The 20,236-nt window shown below is 38.7% G+C and overlaps 1 protein-coding gene across 2 annotated transcripts in view; it reads left to right on the forward strand.

Annotated features, from left to right (window-relative positions):
• The first annotated feature begins 440 nt into the window (after positions 1-440).
• Positions 441-20,236, forward strand: part of LOC309720405 (zinc finger matrin-type protein 4) — a 73,726-nt gene continuing 53,930 nt past the window's right edge. For both annotated transcript variants that reach the window (XM_082557314.1, XM_082557315.1), the window contains exons 1-2: positions 441-523; positions 18,185-18,301. In XM_082557314.1, the coding sequence (XP_082413440.1) occupies positions 18,191-18,301 (111 nt within the window). In that variant the 5' untranslated portion in view covers positions 441-523; positions 18,185-18,190. The remainder of the gene's footprint in view (positions 524-18,184; positions 18,302-20,236) is intronic.

Below are 20,236 nucleotides of genomic sequence, written 5' to 3' on the forward strand. Positions count from 1 at the left end.
GTGTGGGTGCGAAGACCTACTCACTCGACCAGTGCTCCCACTCACTCACTCTACAAATCGAGCGTTCCGTGTATCACTCACACGCTGCGTGAGCCGAGAGCGCTTTCTGTCTCTCATTCATCCCAGTGAAGGCTGCTCACACTTTTTTCTTCTTCTCTGTCCCCCCTCTCGCTTACTTCAAGCTGGGATAGCTCGCTTTGTGTGTGTGTGTGTTTTCTCTCCCTCTATTTGTTTCCTCTCCGCGGTGCCTTTCGCGCGGAGTAGTGGTGGATGATATCAACAGAGCTTCGTTCCTTCTTACCTCCGCGATACCGAGGATTGGAGAGGAGTCGCTAGGGGACAAGCGCATCACGACAGACGGCGGCGCGAGGGAGTTTTTCTTGGAGGGGGACATCGCAGCTTAAGACGAGGAACAAATCAAACAGCTACACTGGGAGGACTGGCGCTAAGTTTTGACGGATTTCGCGGTGCAGGTGCGCAGGTGCATCGGGTTCGCGGAGAGGAGTCAGTGCCTCTGCGGAAGGTGAGCGATGGACTCTAAACTCCACCGTCGCTATGTCCCCCCATCAGTTTGTTCATTGGATGACTTGTTGTATTGATTGGCCTTGTTTGATTTTTTGTTGTAGAATACCTAAGTTCTTACACCACTCAGAGCATCACGTGGAATTGCTGGGATACTCATCGTCGGTTTGGGGAAAACCTTTGCAAACTTTGTTTTTGTTCTCTAACTGTAGGCAAACCAGAAACGTGGTATCAGTGTATGTTGACGTACAGCCATGCTGCTGCATGGTGTCACAGGTTTTCATCTAATGCTCATAACATCTTTCTTAGCTGCTTTATTATTTAAAAAAGCAGCACTTTGAGTTATTTATTATTCATTCATCCACTGGGGCCATCTCTGAGTGTGTTGAACATGATAAGTCTAAACTGATGTGGAGAAATCTGATTTGGGTCTGCAGCTAAAAATTGTTTTCATTGCCGGTTAATCTAGGTTGTTAATTTATTTGTCTGATCTACAAAATATCAGAAAAGCCGTCAATCACAGCATGCCAGAGTCTAAACATTTGCAATCTAAAGAGTGGAGTGACACAAAGAGAGCATGCAACACTAGAAAACATGAAACCAGAGAACAGATGGACTGCTGGTTAAATGACTTTAATGAACAGTGCATTGCTGAAATAGTATTAGATTAATTTTCTTATTGGAATGATTTAAACATCCCTGGTTGAGTTCACTTTTCAGTTAAGTTACAGAAAGTTGAGCTTGAGTTTAAATTGTGTGCAGGAAATTTTCTCATTCTGAAACTGTTCAAAGCATCTGGTCCACATTCAATGACTTCCTGTGAAACATGAAAATGAGACGCGTCGGATGTAATATGGATTAGTTTTGATGCTGCTTCACTGCTCCATATCCATTCTCATTTAGAGCACTCTTGTTGCTAGCATCTGTCACTTTGGGAGGAATGTCCAGTCAGCTTGATACCGGGTGTCTGTAGCAGAGTGATAAGAGCTTATGGTCTTTTCAGGCATTCACCTACCCGTCAACAGGACAGACACACACATACAGACACACATAAACAGCACAGGCTTTCCTTAAAAATCCCTCACTTAAGCACGATGTGATGAAATATGAATTTGGACAATTACACTTACTAATATCACATGCGGCCATCATCTCAGTGTCCTTTTCAGTCTTTTGTTTTGTCCCTAAAATGAGCATATATGACTTCCACTGAGTGGCACTGATTCAGTTTTTCCCACATTTGCCTCAACTGTCCGAACAGCACTGAACCTTCATGCTCTGTTTACATGGAGTTACACTATCGATCACAAGTCATCGCAAGTGATCTTCAGTCCTACACTGTGATCGATTCAGCCAGCACTGACTTTTACTGTACTTTAGGTCAGTGCAGCAGGAAGGCAGGCAGGTGGGCTGGGTCTCTGAGCACTGGAACGGAAAAGAAAAACACCCTCTGAAGGCAACAACTAACTAATCATTCATATCACTGTGAAATTTGTTAAATAATTACAGTAAAAGGTTCCCAGTTCAAAAATATGAGAGCTAAAGCAAATGAATTATTGCAAAGTGCCAGTTTATGGACATAGATTTTAAAAAAAAGTGTCTGAGAGGATTTAAAGTACATAGAGTGCTAAATCATCTACCACTGCTTTACAACATATTCATTTATTTACAATGGTAAATATGTTTTATGCTTTACATTCTATTGTATTCTTCTCTTTCGGGTTCATGAAGAGTATAATGGCTCATTTAACGTATTGTTATTGACGTGAATAGAATTGTTCCAGCTATTTGTGCCAGTTCCCTCTATGATGAACAACAGAGTTCATAGTCTAATTAAAGTTTTTAAATCACCCTTCAAAAAATAAAGCAAATTAACAGGCATGCTCATTATGCCACACATTATGCCGTGCCCTTGTTCTTCCCAATTCTGAGGCGTCTAGAAGTATGGTTGCCTATTTCATTCTCCCCCTTGCTGTGCCTCTGTCTGAGCCTCTCTGGTGAAGAATCTGATTAACCAACTGGCATAATTCACCCTGTCCTAAAGGAACAAATGGAAGAGCAATGTTGTTCTTGAAGAATGGCCCCTTTTTCCTTTCTAAATATAAATAAAACATATGAAGGAAAAGACACAAACGCTGACACACACACACACACACACAGAGTCCGAGGGCAATAACTGAAGCTGTGATGCTCTTGAAAGACGCTGCAGCTTCATTACTTTCTGTAATAGGACAATGATTGATTGAGCGTGTGCGTATATACATGCATGTATATGTGTGTTTATCTTCCCGGGTGTGCGATTGGTCCATTTTCTTTAGGATTGATAGAGCATCATGTGTAGGTGTGCGTCTTTGTGTGTATGTTTTCCTCTCAGAGTGCTCCATAGCAACAGGCAGCATATCTTCTTCAAATATCTTTTTCTCAGTCACTGTGAGCCCTGACCTTACTGCTCACTGTGTGCTGTCTTTGCACGGGTGCATCTGCTTCTGTGTTAATAAGTGTACGTGCAAGAGAGACCATGTACAGTACATCAGTGTGTGGGCCATTTGGCCTCTCATTAATAGCAGCATAGTAAGTAATATGGACCCGCTCACTCTGACTGTCTACACAATCAAGATACTGAGTCCGTCTCATAGCAGCATCAATGCATTGCCAACTAGAGCTTTTTGTTCTCCTTTTTCTCTCAAACAAAGTAGATATCATCAAAACTATGCAATACTGACATTGATTTGTAATGCTTTGAACAAGTGGCAGTTTATCATTTTTAGCCTTTTTTATGTATCTCTCAAAGGAAACAAGAGCGACATCTCAAATATACATCTTGACACGGTTGTCATGTTGTGTTAATATCGGGGTTAGACTAATAACTGGTTACGTATTTCATATCCGGGCATAGCAGCTCTTTAGAAATCAATTTTCTTTTGCTCCATCACCGTGTTAGGAAACTGGCCTGCTGCCAGATAGGGAGGGAACATGGGGAGGAGAGGGGAATATTGTGGGTGCATTAGTGAATGAGCAAAGAAAAAAAAATGCTTATCAGATGTAGAATTCATGCTTTTGCTTTTTATTTCTTTTTCAGACTCAGTTCTCAAAAACACACTCACACCAAAAGGAACAGATGCAAGTCGAAGAAGCAAAGACACTTTATACAGGCTATTTATATAGGCTAGGTGCTGCAAGGTCATACCCTATTTACTTCATGCCAGTGTGTGTCTCTGTGTGTATACATCTGTTTGTGTGATGCACAGCATGTTTTTTACATTCAGTCATATCAGTATCACGTTGCTTTGTGAGGACGTGTGTGTGGCCATCCATGCACACACAGCGTGAACACAGTGCTGCGAGTGTGCTAACTTTGTCGATAGCAGTACAATGTTCATGTGGAGGCTGTACAAACTCATATACCTATAACCTTGCTGCTCTATAAAAGAATCGGTGCTGTACTGTATTGAAAATATTTCTCAAACGCGAAATAAAAACCAGCTTTTCATTTTTAATTGGATTCCCAAACTCACACGAGGTGCAACTGCAAAGTTCCATAACTCTGCTTGATTTAAAGTTATGACCATTCAAGGTCATCTCTTATTGCAGGGCTGCACCGCTCCCAGCTGTTATTCTTTGATCACTGCCTGCAGCCCTGTTCTGATCTGATCACATCTATAAATTTACCATCAAAGTGACACAGAGAGAAAACATCTTCTCTGGTCAAACTTACCTAGCTTTTATATGAAGGATCACCACTGATGTTTAAGCTAGGTCTTTGGCTTTGACCCAAAACCAAAACACTCACTCCAAAAATGCCATGGAAGTGAGTGTTTATTAACGTTTAATGCTTTACCTCCTGAAAGCTTGCTTGACCACTGAAGCTCTTTTTGCAACTGAGCAGATTCTGTCATATTTCAGGCCTATTTAGTTAACAAGAGTGATCTCTGCCTGTGGAGTTTGACTTGGAAAAAAACCAGGAAACAATTCTATTGCTCATATATCCACATCTTTATTGGCACATACTGAAGTGTCAAAACGTGGATATCTAGATTGAATGAATACCTGCCATAGGGGGAGAGGCGGGTTACACTCTGGGCAGGTTGCAACTCTGTTGCAGGGCTAACACAGAGATATACATATGGGCAATTTAGAATCACCAACTCAGCCTAACCTAACCCCACTAACTGCATGCAAGCCAGAATACCTAGATGAAACACATGCAGACACAGGGAGAACAGAAAGCAAGAAAGACCTTGTTGTGAGGCAACAGTCCTAACCACTGTGTCATCATGCAGACTTGTGGAGGAAAGCATTATTTTAAAAGTTACCGAATGTTTAAGTTTTAGCTCAACTTAAAATGGCTTAAAGTTTTAGTTGCTTTCTTGTCTGGTTAATTTCAACATGGAGTTTATTCCCTTTGTTTCAGGAGTTGAGCTAGTTGCAGTAATCAATCTCATTAATTGCTTCCCTGATCTTGGAGCCGCAGCTGATGGAAGTACAATTCTCAAACAAACACCCAAGGGCCAAGCAAGCTCTAAAAGTCAAGCCTCTATTTGTACTGAAATTTAAAAAAAAATTAAAAAAAAAAAAGCACACTGAAAAAAAATCTCTACAGTGCAAAATTTATACAAAATTAATTGTCAAATTTGAAGTTGCAGGCAGCATCCTTTATCACAACTGCAGTTACCAGGCTTGGCTCTGTGCAACTGAACAGCTCTCTGCGCATACACCAGCAATTAGTGGTGTACAGTATTTGTACGCTTTAATGTTGCATCAGATAATATTGCCTGCTGACATGCAAGAGTAAAATTGTCACGCAAAAGTAACATCAATGGGTTTGTCACTTCAGCTTGCATTCACACACTTTACACAGGCACACATTACACACATATGTAAAACAGAAGCCCTGTGACTGACAGATGATCGTACCATGATGTCTTTGTAACGTCCTCTGAGGATGTAAATAGAAAATCAACTCTCAGCTGTATTGTACTGTATCTACTCACACACCTGCTTCATAGTCAGACATGCGATAAGAAGACATGCAGTTATTTAACTGAATGATGCTGTGGGATAATCTGTATGTATTGATGCTTCTGTGAATTTTGAAGCTAAACAAGCTTGTTTTGGTAATTAGGAAGAGCGATTGGCAATTAGCTTTATGAAATCATGTCAGAGTTATGTGGCTTGTGTCGTTTTAGTTGTTCCACTAAATTTTATGCCCGATTAATTTTTTACTTCTGTGTCTTTCCAGTATGTTCTCATATTGTGTGCATCTCCCTCCTGCTTGGTCTCAAATGTATATCTTTCGCATTGAGGTGCTCTTGGGAAATCTGTCTGCTTGCTCACTTCTGCTCTAATCTGCTTGTATAATATGGTTTCTAGGTGGAAAAAAAGGAACAATATTATTCCTGAATGACTTTTTGTTTGGACTTGGGAAAATATATTCATGAAAATACTGACTTATCTTTAGTGCCTTGATCCCACTTCCATTCACTGCCTGTCAGAACAGGTCTCTGTGTGTATAGCTGCTGCCATAATGTACACTGAGACAACCATTAAAAGCCAAAATCCTTGCAGCATGTTCTTTTGTACAAAGTTCCTCTCCACTTTCGTGCTTATATTGGATCTTCAGACTGTTCTTTGATGTCACATAGTTTTTTTGGGGGGGTGCCATCCAAATACCAAGTCTGCATTTTGTCAAAAGTTGTTTTACCTTTTTCAAATAGAGATTTTAAAATGAAAACATGTCCAGAAAGTCCCATAACATAGAAAAAGAACATCTGGCCAAAAGGGGGCAAACTATATAAGCATATAAAAGGAAAATCCAATCAGTTGCTAATGAAACTGATAAACCCCAACAGTTTTGTTGCTTTCTAACATGGCATTTCCCATATGTTAAAGTAACTTAACAGCCCCCATTCAAATTTCAGGCTGCCTTCGGTCTCCCACCATTAACTCAGTTTGCCTAGAAGTCTGTTACTGAATACACACACACAGGCAGAGAGACACTACGCGGAAATGTGAGCTGTTAAACTGCAAACCTAACTTTGCCCAGGATAATGGTCTTCTTTCTCCCTCTAATGAGCCCATATTATGGCCTAAAGGGTTAGATCTGTTATTAATACCATTAACAACTAATGGTCCACTGAGAGAGATTTTCAGAGATAAAACTAACAGAGTACCCTCATGAATACAAGGGTCTCATCAAGCCAGAGAGGTTATAAAATATAAATGCATTGATAAATAGAGATGACTAATAGACACTTTTACTTATGGAAAATCAGACACACACAAAACACAAAAGCACCACTGAAGCTTTTGATCTATTCAATCCACACCAGTACCGATCTGCCTTCAGTATCACTGCCTTCAGAACCAGTCTGTCTCTCAGAAGTACAGAGGAGCTGAAAGGAGAGCGTTCAGATAAACTGTCTTCACCAAGCTGACTGACAGCATAAATATTCTTAATGGAAACACTAAAATGAAGCAATAAACAGTGTTGATAGATTTAGTCGTTTCATTGATCGCTTTGTATTGACAGCAAAGCCAGAAAACAGGTGCATAATCAGAGTCTAAACTCTAGTAGTCTGTGTGGATTGGTGCATTTAATAGAAGTAAATATCTATGTACCAGTGTACCTTAAAAAACTGAATATCGTCAGATGCATCTTACCTGTGCTAACTGTGCTTTCGTCTGAAAATGCCTCTTTTCAGATTTAAAAGAATTTTGTATTTCATTTGGAAATCGGGGTCCCAGAAACTGGAGGAAGGATCGAGAGGCACAGAATCCAAAGTGTTTGATGTCCAATGTGAAGTTTCCACAGTCTATGATGATTTGGGCTGCCATGGCATCTGCTGGTGTTGGTGGTGGTTGGCTCACTGTGTTTTTGTCATAGACAGCAGCCCATATTGTGTATTCTGCTAAAAAGACATAACACCAAAACCATAAACATTGTTAAAAGGCTCAGTGATTCTAATGAGCTCAAATCAGCTACAGCTACCTGAGCTGCCAGCCATCTGTCAAAGCTGCCAAACCCCTAATAAGTTACACTGCACAATAGACGTAATTGAGTCTGTATGCTAAAGGCTGACTAATCAGGAAAATGTGTTTTTACAATTTTGTTTTGTTTCTGTTAAGCTTGTTTTGTTAAGTCACTATTACTGTTATTATTACTATTATAATGATCATCTCCTTGGCTGGGATAAGCTCAGAATTCACATATACATCCATCTCAAATATTACATAAAATACCAGTATATACCTCTTGGACGAATGTGAGTCTCCAACTTTAAGTTTCACTAAAATTCATTCCAGTAGTAAGGTGCATAATACTGCAGCTTATCTCCTCTTCTCTCCCAAGAGTGGATAAGTCGAGCCTACACCATCTTTCATGAATAATCCCTGCCCTAAAGGGCATATTTCCACCACTGGGAGAGAAAAGAGGCAAATGAGATGAAGATAAGAGACAGTGAGATACAAAGCATACTGTGACTGTCTTTGACTAACAGTATCAGAATTAAGGATGAGATTGGTTGTACCATGTGAGTGATTACACACTCGTTGTTTTCCAAAATAAGTGGCCAAAAATGGTGCTGCGATCCGTATTTATGTCATTTAAACTTTTTTAAACAGTTGATGTTATGAAATTTCTTACTTTAACATTGCAGTGGCAGTTGTCAAGCAGTCACGATTGTTGTGCATTTATATTGTGTGCTCTTTGGTCATGGCTGACAGAGAAGATTGTTTTAAAAGTCTGGTATTTTCTTTAATTAATGAACAAACAATTTAAATGAATTAAAAAAAGGAAAGAAAAAAATTCAAAGATTATGTGCATGCAAACAGTGTAATACCTACAGGGTCAACATTCAATTCAATTCAAATCAATTTATATATTGCTCATTTACAACAACAGTTGCTTCAGGTAAGATAAAGATAAAGACTTTATATAACACAGAGAAAAACAGAGAAAACCCCAACAATTAGATGACACTTTACGAGCAAGCGAAAACTCCCTTATCAGGAAGAAACCTCCAGCAGAACCAGGCTCAGAGGAAGCAGCCGTCTGCCATGACTGGCTGGGGTTGAGGGTAGGAGGATAGGACCTGGAAGACAGCCAGAGATTAATAATAAGTAATGATTAAAATCCTGACATTTTATAAATCTAGAGCAGTCCAGCTTTTTTGACTTATACAGAAAACTGGCTGAAGTACTGACCTCGGTTCAAGGTAACATTCACTCCTCAGTCATTATAGAAGGAAACTCAGACAAGAAGTATAGCATCTCAGAGCTGTCACCAAGGTTATTGCGAGAAGATTTCAGGAGTTGACGGTGCAATTGTCACTCAGATTCGCAACGCAAATTGATGTGTGAGAACTGTAAAATGTATTAAAAGGCACAAATGCACAGAAAAAATGCAGACATAAATTTAGAAGATCACACAGCCAATTTTGGAATAAAGCATTGTTGATTTTCTTTCTGCATCGCAATCACACACTCTCTTCTTTTACTTCTTGATTGAACTTGTTGAATTTAACTCTGGGGGAACAGACGGGACCTCTGTTTCCATATCTTAAGCTTTTGGCTTTATTTTTTTTTATTTGACAGCAAATCCATTTGCTTGAACCCACGCTGTATTTGAGGTTGTGTACGTATGCAGTTTGCAGTATTTAACAAGAATAGTACAAAGTAAGCTCCTGCAGTGCAAACAGAATGAATGTGTATTTGGATTCAGACTCTGGCTTCAGCTCCTTTGAAGACTTTGTTCCCTCAGTCTATTACCTTTGATTGCTACTGTACAAAGCGGAGGGTTATGAATCTTGGAGCGTGTGTGCATGTGTTTGTGTGTGTTTGTGTGTGTGTAGGGGTTTGACAAAGGGGAGACAGTGTTGGGAAAGATTACATTACCAGGCGTGAAACAAGAAAAAAAACTGTAATGTGGAACATCAAAGTGACGCCACAGTGCCTTTGCGATATAGGGTTCCATATTATTAACCTCCAACCCTTGCTCTTGTCATTACGGCTTGTGACTCATTCGACAGGCCATTGGCTCACAGGCTGATGTCAATATTTCAACGTCCGTATGCATAATTTGACAGTTAAATGAGGGGAGCACTTTATTTTGAATGAGATAGAAGCTGTATGAAAATGTGAGCACAGAAAATGGAAGAGGAGGAGAGACAGTCCAGCTCACAGCAGCTACCCCCTGATGGAGCATAAATGAATAAACTGAGAAATGGGGGAAGGGAAGATAGGATCTTGTAAAAAATGTCTCAGTTTTTTTCTTTTTCACCCTCTAAGTTCATCTTAAGGACACATTTTATGTATCTGTGATAGGAGTAGTGTCTCTAAAGTTCCCCACTGGGCAAATACTTGATGCTATATGTTTGTCTACAGTAGGGTAGGGCTTTATTACACTATCTAGTTGCAAGTACTATTACAACCTAATTAATATTCTAAGCTTATGTGACAAAAACAGCCCCACTAGCTGCATTTATTAGAAAGAACAAAAAGTTCCTTCTATTCCAAGGCCAGCTATTTAATGAAGAGTGGGCCAGAGGCTGAGATTCTAAGGAAGTTTCAAAGTTCACATCGATGTTAAATACTTGATGTGGTCTTAAAAGAGCGTTCCCTTTTGTCTTTATATTCCTTCCGATGAAGACAGAAGGTTTGTGCATGTGCCGGCTAAGACTCATTTACTTTTTATAGTTCTGTCCAATGGAGTTTGGAGGTTTTTTCATTTTTAATTGGAGATGCTGTTTTTGTTTTCTGTCTTCACTTTAACTCTTAAAGACTTTTAACTTTCTTTCACATTTTAATTCTAAGCCTTGTTTTTGCTTTCATACACTATATTGCCAAAAGTATTGCCTAGTCTGCCTTCACACACATATGAACTTGAGTGACATCCAATTCTCAACCTATAGTGTTTAATGTGACGGCAGACCATGCTTTGCACTATAACAGCTTCAACTCTTCCAAGAAGGCTTTCCACAAGGTTTAGGAGTAGGGCTGAACGATTATGGAAAATAATCTAATTGCGATTTTTTGCCCCAATATTGCGATTGCGATGCGATATGCGATTATTTTTTAAGGTCTTTGTCTTCTGTATTATTAAACAAAGACAAGCAATACATCATATAGTATGGCCAATACTATATTACATTAATTTTAAACTGTTCTTTCCTGGAAGACAGACCTCTGTTATGATGACATGAGGTGATGCATGAATTGATGACTGACATTTTTATTTAACTTCTTCAATCACAACAGTATATTTGAACATACACAGTAGTTTATTTTTAGCTTACAAACATCTGAGCATAAAGTGCTGACAAGGAACCCTGGTGTAAACATTAAAATGAAAGTCAGTACAATGTGCAGATTGCAGAAATATACATAAACAAAATCAGTGGCTTTACCACACTCAGTTTTTCGACATCTGTGAACTACTAGACAGTCATTCAATTAAAAAATAATATTAAATAAATAAAACTAATAAATAAAAAATACACACATCTTACTGATCTCTGCAGTCAGTAACATTACACATAAAGTGCAAACATAATAGCAATTGTATAAACACACACACACACGCCTTTAAAGTTTAAAGGCGTGAAATTGGACGGTCTAGTTCTGATTAGCGTCACCGCTGTCTCGGTGGAGTTTAATAAACTCGGCCGTCTGCTTCTTGCTATCTAAAATATAACCAGACACTGGTGTAAATTCTCGACTGTGTGAAAACCAAGGAGGAACCCACCCGGGGGATTAATAAAGTTTTATTTTATCTAATCTAATAACTTTAATCTCAGCCAAACCGATTTACTCACGAACAAACAAAACACTGAAAAAAGCCCAACAATAACATTTTTAGGTTGTCTAAGTGACTTATATATTACGTTTAACGCGAGCAGCGAAACTCCGCGGTGATCTGAAAATGATGTGCCGGGAGTTGTGCCGTTCTCGGCCGCATCAGTAACCCTCGAGCTCCCGGCTAGCTGTCGAGCTGGTGGGTAGCAGACGCCTCTGAAAACGTCGAAGCACTTTTGCAAATATGGGATATCTTGATAAACCGAGCAGATATTTGATGTTTACACAACTACTTTCTCGCCTGAAAATATTTTAAAAGTTTATTTTGTGACCCAGAAAGATTAGTATGAGTAATTTTAAAACTTAGTAGCGGCCGCCATTGCTGGAAACTGGAGTTTGGCTGGGCCGCGCTATGAATTCTGGGATATGGTAGTAATTTGGACAGCCTTATAATCGCAGTATAATCGCAGCCTTTGCGGTTAGAAAATTGCACTTGATCATGTCGCGATATTATCGCAAATGCGATATATCGTTCAGCCCTATTTAGGAGTGTGTTTATGGGATATTTTCTTTACCATTCTTAAGAAGCTTATTATTGGGGTCAGGCAATGATGTTGGATGAAAAGGCCTGGCTCACAGTCTCCACTCTAATTCTTCTCAAGGGTGTTCTATATGGTTGAGGTCAGGACCCTGTGCAGGCCAGTCAAGTTCTTCCACTCCAAACTTGCTCATCCATGTCTTTATGGACCTTGCAACAACCCCACACCATAATCCCTATTCACCAAACTTTACACTTGGCACAATGCAGTCAGACAAATACTGTTCTGGCAACCGTCAAACCCAGACTCGTCGATCTGAAGGCCACACTAAGTCTGGGGGTTTGTACTGATTGTTTATATGAGATATTCATAGAAGCAGTCTACCTAGGTGCTTGATTTTATACATCTGTGGCCATGGAAGTGATTATAACACCTGAATTCAATGATTTGGATGGAGGAGTGAATACTTTTGGCAATATAGTGTACTTTTCTCAAACCTTGTGTGCTACCCTATCAGGTTCCAAGCTCTTCACATCTATTGCTCTAGCAGACCCTTCAAACCCCTGTCCACATCTGCATGGGTATTCTGAAACACATCTTTTCTATGTGTTTTGGCCTTTGGTCCACACATTCATTGCATTTTAGGTGACTAAGAGTTTTTGAAAGGTTCCATCTTGGACAAAGAAAATGAAGATTTTCTCTTGAAATATCGAAACCAAATTAACTGATCTTCTTCATAGTATAATACAAAGCCAACAACACAAAGCAAAGGTGAAAATCAGCACGAAGACAGTGATTCTACTTCAGAAACATGAAGAGGTAGAAAACAGCGGCTGCAGCCTGACTGCTCATCAGTTTTTTAATTGTTGAAATTCAGGGCCTGGCTGCTGGGCTGAGGTAGGCATTTACTTAGTTTTAACATCACTCTGGGTTCCTGGCCAGCATCCTGTCTGTGCAGATGCTGTGTCAATCAGCAATATTCTTCACTCTCATTGGTAGTTGATACAGTGGCTCGCTTGTTGAGAATGTCACAGAATGTCATTCCCTTTCATGGTTACAGCAAATCAATTCCAGTGTGTATCCAGCTTCATTAGATCATCTGACAACTTCACATCAGAACCTTTTCTCTAGAATGTCACAATGAGATTTCCATTGTGTAGGAGGACCAGGCCTCAAGGGCTGGTGTCCTGCAGTATTTAGATGTGTCCTTGATCCAACAGCTGATTTAAATGGCTAAATCGCCTCCTCAACATGTCTTGACGTTTTCCAGACTGGTAATGAACTAATCATTTGATTCAGGTGTGTTGACCCCGGGTGATATCTAAAACCTGCAGGACACCGGCCCTTGAGGCCTGGAGTTCCCCACCCCTGTCCTACACCAAAGCAATAAAAGAGAAATAATATATTTCAAATACATTTCCTGTGTAGTAGCATGACTTTATACTTGGAGGACAGAACAGGTAGATTGTGAATAGGTAGACTTCTAAAAGGACAGTTATTGGTGTCATCAAATGTACAGCCTTTTGTTGCTCCCATCCCAATTTTTTTTTAAATGTGTTGCAACCATTGAATTAAAATTACTTTATCTTTTTCTTATTTCTTTATTTTTCAGGGTTCTATTGTAAATACAAACTAGAGTAACCATTGTCATTCTGAAATCATTTTATTTTGTTTTTATTTATATTTTGCAGTCTCCAAACTTTTTTGGAATTAGGGTTATATATTGAATTTTGGTTTAATAAGTAAAATGACTGTGAAACAGTACTGTTGCAGAATTTTCAACACTTTATTTAATTATTTATTGGACAAAGTCACTGCAAGTCTACGAAAAGCCACTAAATGAGTTAAGTTTGCAACAATGAGGTGAACTGAAGCATAATGATTAGTACAATGAGTCCTTTATGAGCCCTAATATACCATTTTTGCTGATATGGTGGCATTTAGCTGATGAGATTCTGTCACTAATAACACTTTTTCAGGATCAAGTCTAAAAAATGACATGTTTCATTTAAGTTATCACTGAAACTGTATGCACTATCAACAACCTTTTGGTGCAAGTGTAAGCCAAATAATTACTTTCTAAATTGCATTTCTGTCTGTTCATGTCAATTCAGGGAGCGAAAAGTCTAAAATGCAAGCTCTATATGGAAAGTTTTGGCAGTACAACAGTTGCTGTCCTTCAGCTACAGCATGCTGGGAATTGTGAGCTGGGCAGACTGTGTGTGCCATTTTTATTAAACATGCACAATTTGTTAACTCTCACCAGAAGTTAAGTCTAGTTCTTAATCAGTCTTCCTATGTCAACAGAACACATTACCTCTCTGCTGACTCTGTACAGTGCAGTGCGTCAGCCACTTCTCTTTTTACAAATTCTGTCAGAAGAAAATCACAGTGGATGAAATCTTTGAGCTGCCTCTTCTAATCCTTGTCCAGTTTCTTGTGGTAGCCCTTCTGATAGCTACCGATCAGTAGTTCAAGCTTTGGCCCAGGAATTTTGTTTTGCTGTGCTGGTGCTGCCAGAAATTACCACCGCACTTTCCCCTTTTCCTGCTGATGCAGAGTTAGTGGCCAATGTAGAATCATCTCCACCCATTCTAGATTGGGCACCAGCACCGTATTAGTGTTTGATGGAGCTCTTTTAAACAATATTGATTAAAAATGACAAAATTATAATGTTACTGTGCATTTTTAAGTCAAAATTGAAATAGTTAAAAGTGAATTACGAATTATATTGCAATTGTTATTGCTTTTGTAAGTGTTATTGGCTCATGCACATACAAGTTGAGAACAGTTAAGTCCTTAATGACTGTATGAATTAATTGGGTTGCAGCAATAATTCATACCATTCGTCACACACCAAACTATATGTCATGGATCAGTTCTTTGACGTAAGAGTCTATTAATGAACTTCCCCAAGTTTGCAAGTTTGGCAGGAAATCCATGTGTTCACACTATTTTAGTTACCAAACGGTTTTATTACTAAGAAGTAGCTCATTAAGAAAATAGCTTTTCTGGGCTTGACTATACAACAGCTTCACTCCCACTCCCCTTCTATTTAAAAACTCTCTTTATTTTGTCACAAGTGATCACGTCGTCTGCAATGACTTCTGCATGCATCCAAGTGAAAAAAAAGGTTCTAAATTAAACTAACAAGACAAAATCAAAAGATGAGCTGAAGGTAAACTTTCCACTGATACTAAATATAACACATATATAATACATGCCCTGTGGTTCAAATTGATACTAAAGCAGGAAGAGCGCATCTATTTAACCCTCCTGCTGCCTCCCCAACCTTTTTTTCCCTCTTTCCTTCCATCTTCAATTAGGTATCCCACTATCTGTCTCTCCATCTTTTCGCTTCATTGGGTCTGCCATTCTATTAATCTTGCTAACAGATTGCCTCTATTAATTAGTCTACATCCCCCATCTTGCATGTAATATTCAGAGGTAATTGAGATATTAGGAAGATAAGGATATTTCTGCAGTCACAATCATTTTTAATTAGCCTAAAGATTAAAAGATAGACTCGTTTCCGCCTGGCTGACGTCCAGGCTGGCGGTGCAAGGTCTTTTCCTGTAAATTCTGCTGCAAATTTAATGTGTCAGTTTCCAAGATATATCTGTTCCATTATGCCTCATACTTCACGTTGTGGAGGTAATAATGCATCTAGGCCTCCAGACAAAACAAGTTTACAGCTTGTCATCTGTGGCATATGAGATTGAATATTGTGCCTCTCAAGCATGTATAACTTACTGAACACAAGTAAAGACGATAGTAAATTCTGTTACTGTAAATCAAATGCAGTGCCTTTTCATTTTAACGTGCATTATGTGGGTCTCACTGCAGCTTCAATTAGATAATGAAAGAAATGTCCATACAGCGTGTCTGCGGTTAATTGGAAGGTCCAGGGTGCACTAAACAGACAAGATTAACAGACAGGAGTAATTACTCTGTGTGTGTGTGTGTGTGTGTGTGTGTGTGTGTGTGTGTGTGTGTGTGTGTGTGTGTGTGTGTGTGTGTGTGTGTGTGTGTGTGGAGCGTTGTGCAAACATATTGGCTAAATGGAATTAAACACTAGGTGTGACACAAAGAAAATTCATTTTCCCTGCTGACACGTGGAGTACATTTTGTCTGATCTCATCACAAATGTTGTAATTCTCAAGATACACAAAGGGCCCTATTCTTTCAAAATTACCAGAGCTGACCTCGACAGGATCCTTGTACTTCGTAGCTGTGAATAACTTTGCCTCTACAAACCCCGACCTGCCACTTCCTTTGCGAAAAGACCTCAGACGGTTTTAATGGCTTTGGTTTGTTCACTATTCCCTACAGACCAGTTACTCACTCTTAACATGTCAGAGCAGTGCCTATAGGGCGCACATAATGAAGAGAATAGAAAATTGAACATAAGACCCCAGAGCAGATCATTAAGCTGTTTCTATTATTGTACTCTGTATATAAGCAAAGCACTGTACTAGGCTTCGAGCCATCACTCCCAGTAGGATGCTCACGTTTCTATGGTTTAAGTGGTTCCCAGCGCTCACCAAGTATAAACACACCTTTTCTCACAGGGAAATGTTACTGGAAACAGGTTCACAGAGATGTTAAACCCTCTCTCTGCCTTACAACATTATTACTTTCCTTCCAATGTTCAAAACTTCCTGGGAGTTTCAGTTGCTTACAGCATTTCCATTACATACACTACTGCTTATTATGGTTGGCACAGCTGAAATTTTTTACCTGGTTCATTTTTACAAGAACACCTCCACAAGTTGCACTTTCTAAATGGCACAAAGCAGACTAAGATGAATATAGTAAAATCTAAGTTTAGCAGTCTAAGATAGCGCGTTAATTTAGCTCATGTCTGTGGCAAAGGCAGTAAAAACACAAGCACGAGAATAAAAAGAAAGCATGGTTCCAAATATCTATCGTAAACCAGTCATTAGAAGCCAAGCTTAATGATTATTACCCTATTATTAAGTACCATAAGTGTTATGTACTTAATTTGGGTGTGTAATTAAAAGGTAGAAAAACTGTGTACTGTAAGGAATTTTACTGAACCATGCAAACTCTCATTGAGGTTGGTTCACAATATGATCGGGATATTAATAAAAAAAAAAAACTTCACCCAGAGTAAAAATTCTGCCCAAATGATTTGGGGTAAATTAATGCGCACATTTTAAGAATACATCTATGATGTCACAAGCTCATTAATGTCTAAAATAAAGTCGTGACTCATTTGTACTTTCCCTGTTCACATTTGTGCAAAGAAGCAGACATTTGTGCTTCATTATTTCTGAAGTCATCACATTCTCATTTGTCTGGCCTGTAATGCTAATAAAAATAAAAGCAGAAGGTAGTCAAAAAGGTTTTTTCTTGGTTTTTTTGGTGGGTTTTTTTTTTTTTTTTTTTGCATAAATGTCCACTAACTATATGCAAACAAATCCATACTATGGTGTTTAATTTCTAAAGAAAACAGTGCAGAGTTATAGTAATTGTAATAAAACTAATAACAACACATATGATATCAGAAAATGAACAACAACACTGTATTTTTATGGTCTGTTATATATGGTTATATTTTATCTCTAAAATACTGTAAGTAATTTTAAGAGTCCTTTAAAATGCTCACAGTAAATTCTGACATTACATGGAAAACATGTATGAGATTATCGACCTTAAACACTGAGATAACTGTGATAGCTGAGCCAGCATGGTGAGGCTTGGATTTAAAAATTTAAATCTTCTGCTCCAGATTTGAAAGAAAAACTTACATTACTGGTTTTATTACCAGGTTTGATTTAGTCAATTAAAATAAAAATATACCTCAAATTAGGAATTTGTTAAGATTAGGGCGAAAATAAATCACTTTAGTAAATCAGATTCTTGTTTTTGAGTATTTGCACTTTTGATATTTAAAAAAGTCAGGAACCAATTCTGTTTTTTCTGCTGTGTCTGTCATCAATAAAACCATATCTAAGTAAGCTTTTGCTCTCAACATCATGTTAGAGCTTACTGAATATTTTTTAAAAAGTTTATTACTAAGTAAAATGCAGAAAACTCGCGCAAGAGCCTCAGGCCATTGTTTCCAAGTCTAGAGCCAAAATCCATGAGAAGATGTTCTGACAGAGAGGATCAACATATTTTAGGCTGCACTGTCATAATGAATCTGTCATTCTGAAGGAAAAACGATTTCTAAATTGAGATATTTGCATGCTCATGCATCTCAAACACACACAGTAAGGTTCACTGACATTTTATTCCGTCCTGCATTTTAATCATATTCATATTTGCATATGTTTGGGTGTGTATGTGTGTGTGTGTTTTTGTAGTCTCAGATGAAGATGAAGTCTGCGGGCGTTGTGGATGGAGGCTTGTTCACAGAGAGCTATTGTAACATCTGCAATGCCCAGCTCATCTCCGAGTCCCAGCGCACCGCTCACTATGAGGTGAGTCCATCTCCTCTGCTCAGTTTCTGAGGTATTTTCTCATATTATTCCAGAATAAACATGTGTTCAACAACTGAAGAAGACACAAAGGTTCTTATGCATAAAGCAAGCCAAAATGTTGCAACGTTTACTTCATTTTCAGGCAGATTCCTGCGTGGTACATTTTGCAAATGCCTTATTTGTACCAATTTCTGCTTGTGGCGTTCAAAATAGTGCTCATCCATTAAACATAGTATTAATGCAGCACTGTAATGCTAGTTACTTGCACAACAACAAATGTGCACACACAGTTTTTATTTTAATGTAGTATAGCTTTCAGCAGACTCTCTCAGAGTAATTTATTGGATGGCCATTCAGCCCTTGCATTATTTAACTAGAATCTAAATGTGTGTGTTTGTGCATGTGAATGTGTGCTTGCGTGAGTGTACTGCATTAAAGTTGTACTTAATTACAAGATACAATTGGGATTAACAAGCAGACTAATGAGGGTGAGGCCCTTATCTAGGCAGACTAAAGCAAGGGCAATGATGGTGTGTACGGTAGGTTTCTGCATAGATGTGCACCTACAGTACGTCATTCACTTGTCAGTAATCTATTTCTGTCCCTCCCGAGCCTGACAAAAACACACAGCCTTGAGTAGAGCAGATGAATAGGCAAGCTGAGTCATTGCATTTCATCAGTTCCAAAAGGTCTCTGTAGAGGTTAGCAGATCAAGGAGACAAGGAAACAAATCATTTGCAAGCAGGAATATTTTGAATGTTATATTCTAATCAGATTGAGGGCAAAGATGGGCAAATTTACTAGGAGCACATTTCAAAAACAAAAATAATTTCTCATTTCCGACCAAAGGGAAAAAAAATGTCAGAAGTCCCACAGTTGTTCTTCAAACATCCCTAAATGTCTCACTTAAATAATTCATGCATCCTCTTTTGAGATGAGATAATTTATATGTATTAAATTGTTGAACTTCAGGTAGTTGCTTCAGCTTTGACTAATGAAAATGGACTTAACTAATAAACAAAATCCAGGTCAATATCAGGCTGTCTTTAGCCAATTAGGGGTGTTGCTGTTGGTCAATAGGACCATCAAATGCATTATGTTCCAGTGCTTTATCGAAGGTTAAAACCAAAGGCTGAACAAACCCAGGTGTGTGACCTGTCTGTCAACTATAAGCCCAGCATGTGCCCCTTTGTTTCAGTCACAGTCAGTGGTTCTGTCTGCTGCATCAATAAGTGAATTCCTCACCTTCTTGAGCGTCTATCCTGAGATGCTCATTTCCTTCAGCCCTTCCTTTAATTTATAGCAACTCTATCGTGACACACGTAACACGTCTGTTCTCAGTCTTCACCCTCTGCTGCAATGCCAAAATATCAAAGTGCCCTCCACTCTTGTACAGGTACTTCTACTTTATCTTCCCAGGGCCTGTCAGTTCAACAACATAAACATAGCGATTAACACATGACCAGATGACCAGGTCTGGTCTCAGACTAGTAATGTCAGTTTCACTTGGTAAGAATCTGGCACATCAATCAGTATTGACCTTCCTTTACTTAAGTTGCCAGTGTTTGAGTGCTTTAGGTTTTAGCACCTTGTATGAAAGGTTTTAACTTTTAGCTTTGTGTGTTAGGGCATTGAGGGCCATTGCACTAGCTCTTCTTTTATCTTCAGTTTCATTTGTCACACACTTAAGCATTTGATTGTAAAGGTTATAAGAAAGATATATTTAAGCACTTCATTAAGTCCCTTTAAGTAAGCCTCTTTTTTAGGGGTGGGTTTTTATAATCGATTCATCGATTAAAATCGATTCCGGCTTGGATAACGTAAAATCGATTCATTAAAATCCTGAATCGATTTTTTTAATATAAATTTATTTTGCCCGAAATGCCAGAATCTCTGGTGACATCTCACAAAATTTCAAGAACCACCAAACAGTTA

This window comes from Aulonocara stuartgranti (assembly GCF_965226115.1).
Source record: "Aulonocara stuartgranti genome assembly, chromosome: 13".
NCBI lineage: Eukaryota > Metazoa > Chordata > Actinopteri > Cichliformes > Cichlidae > Aulonocara > Aulonocara stuartgranti.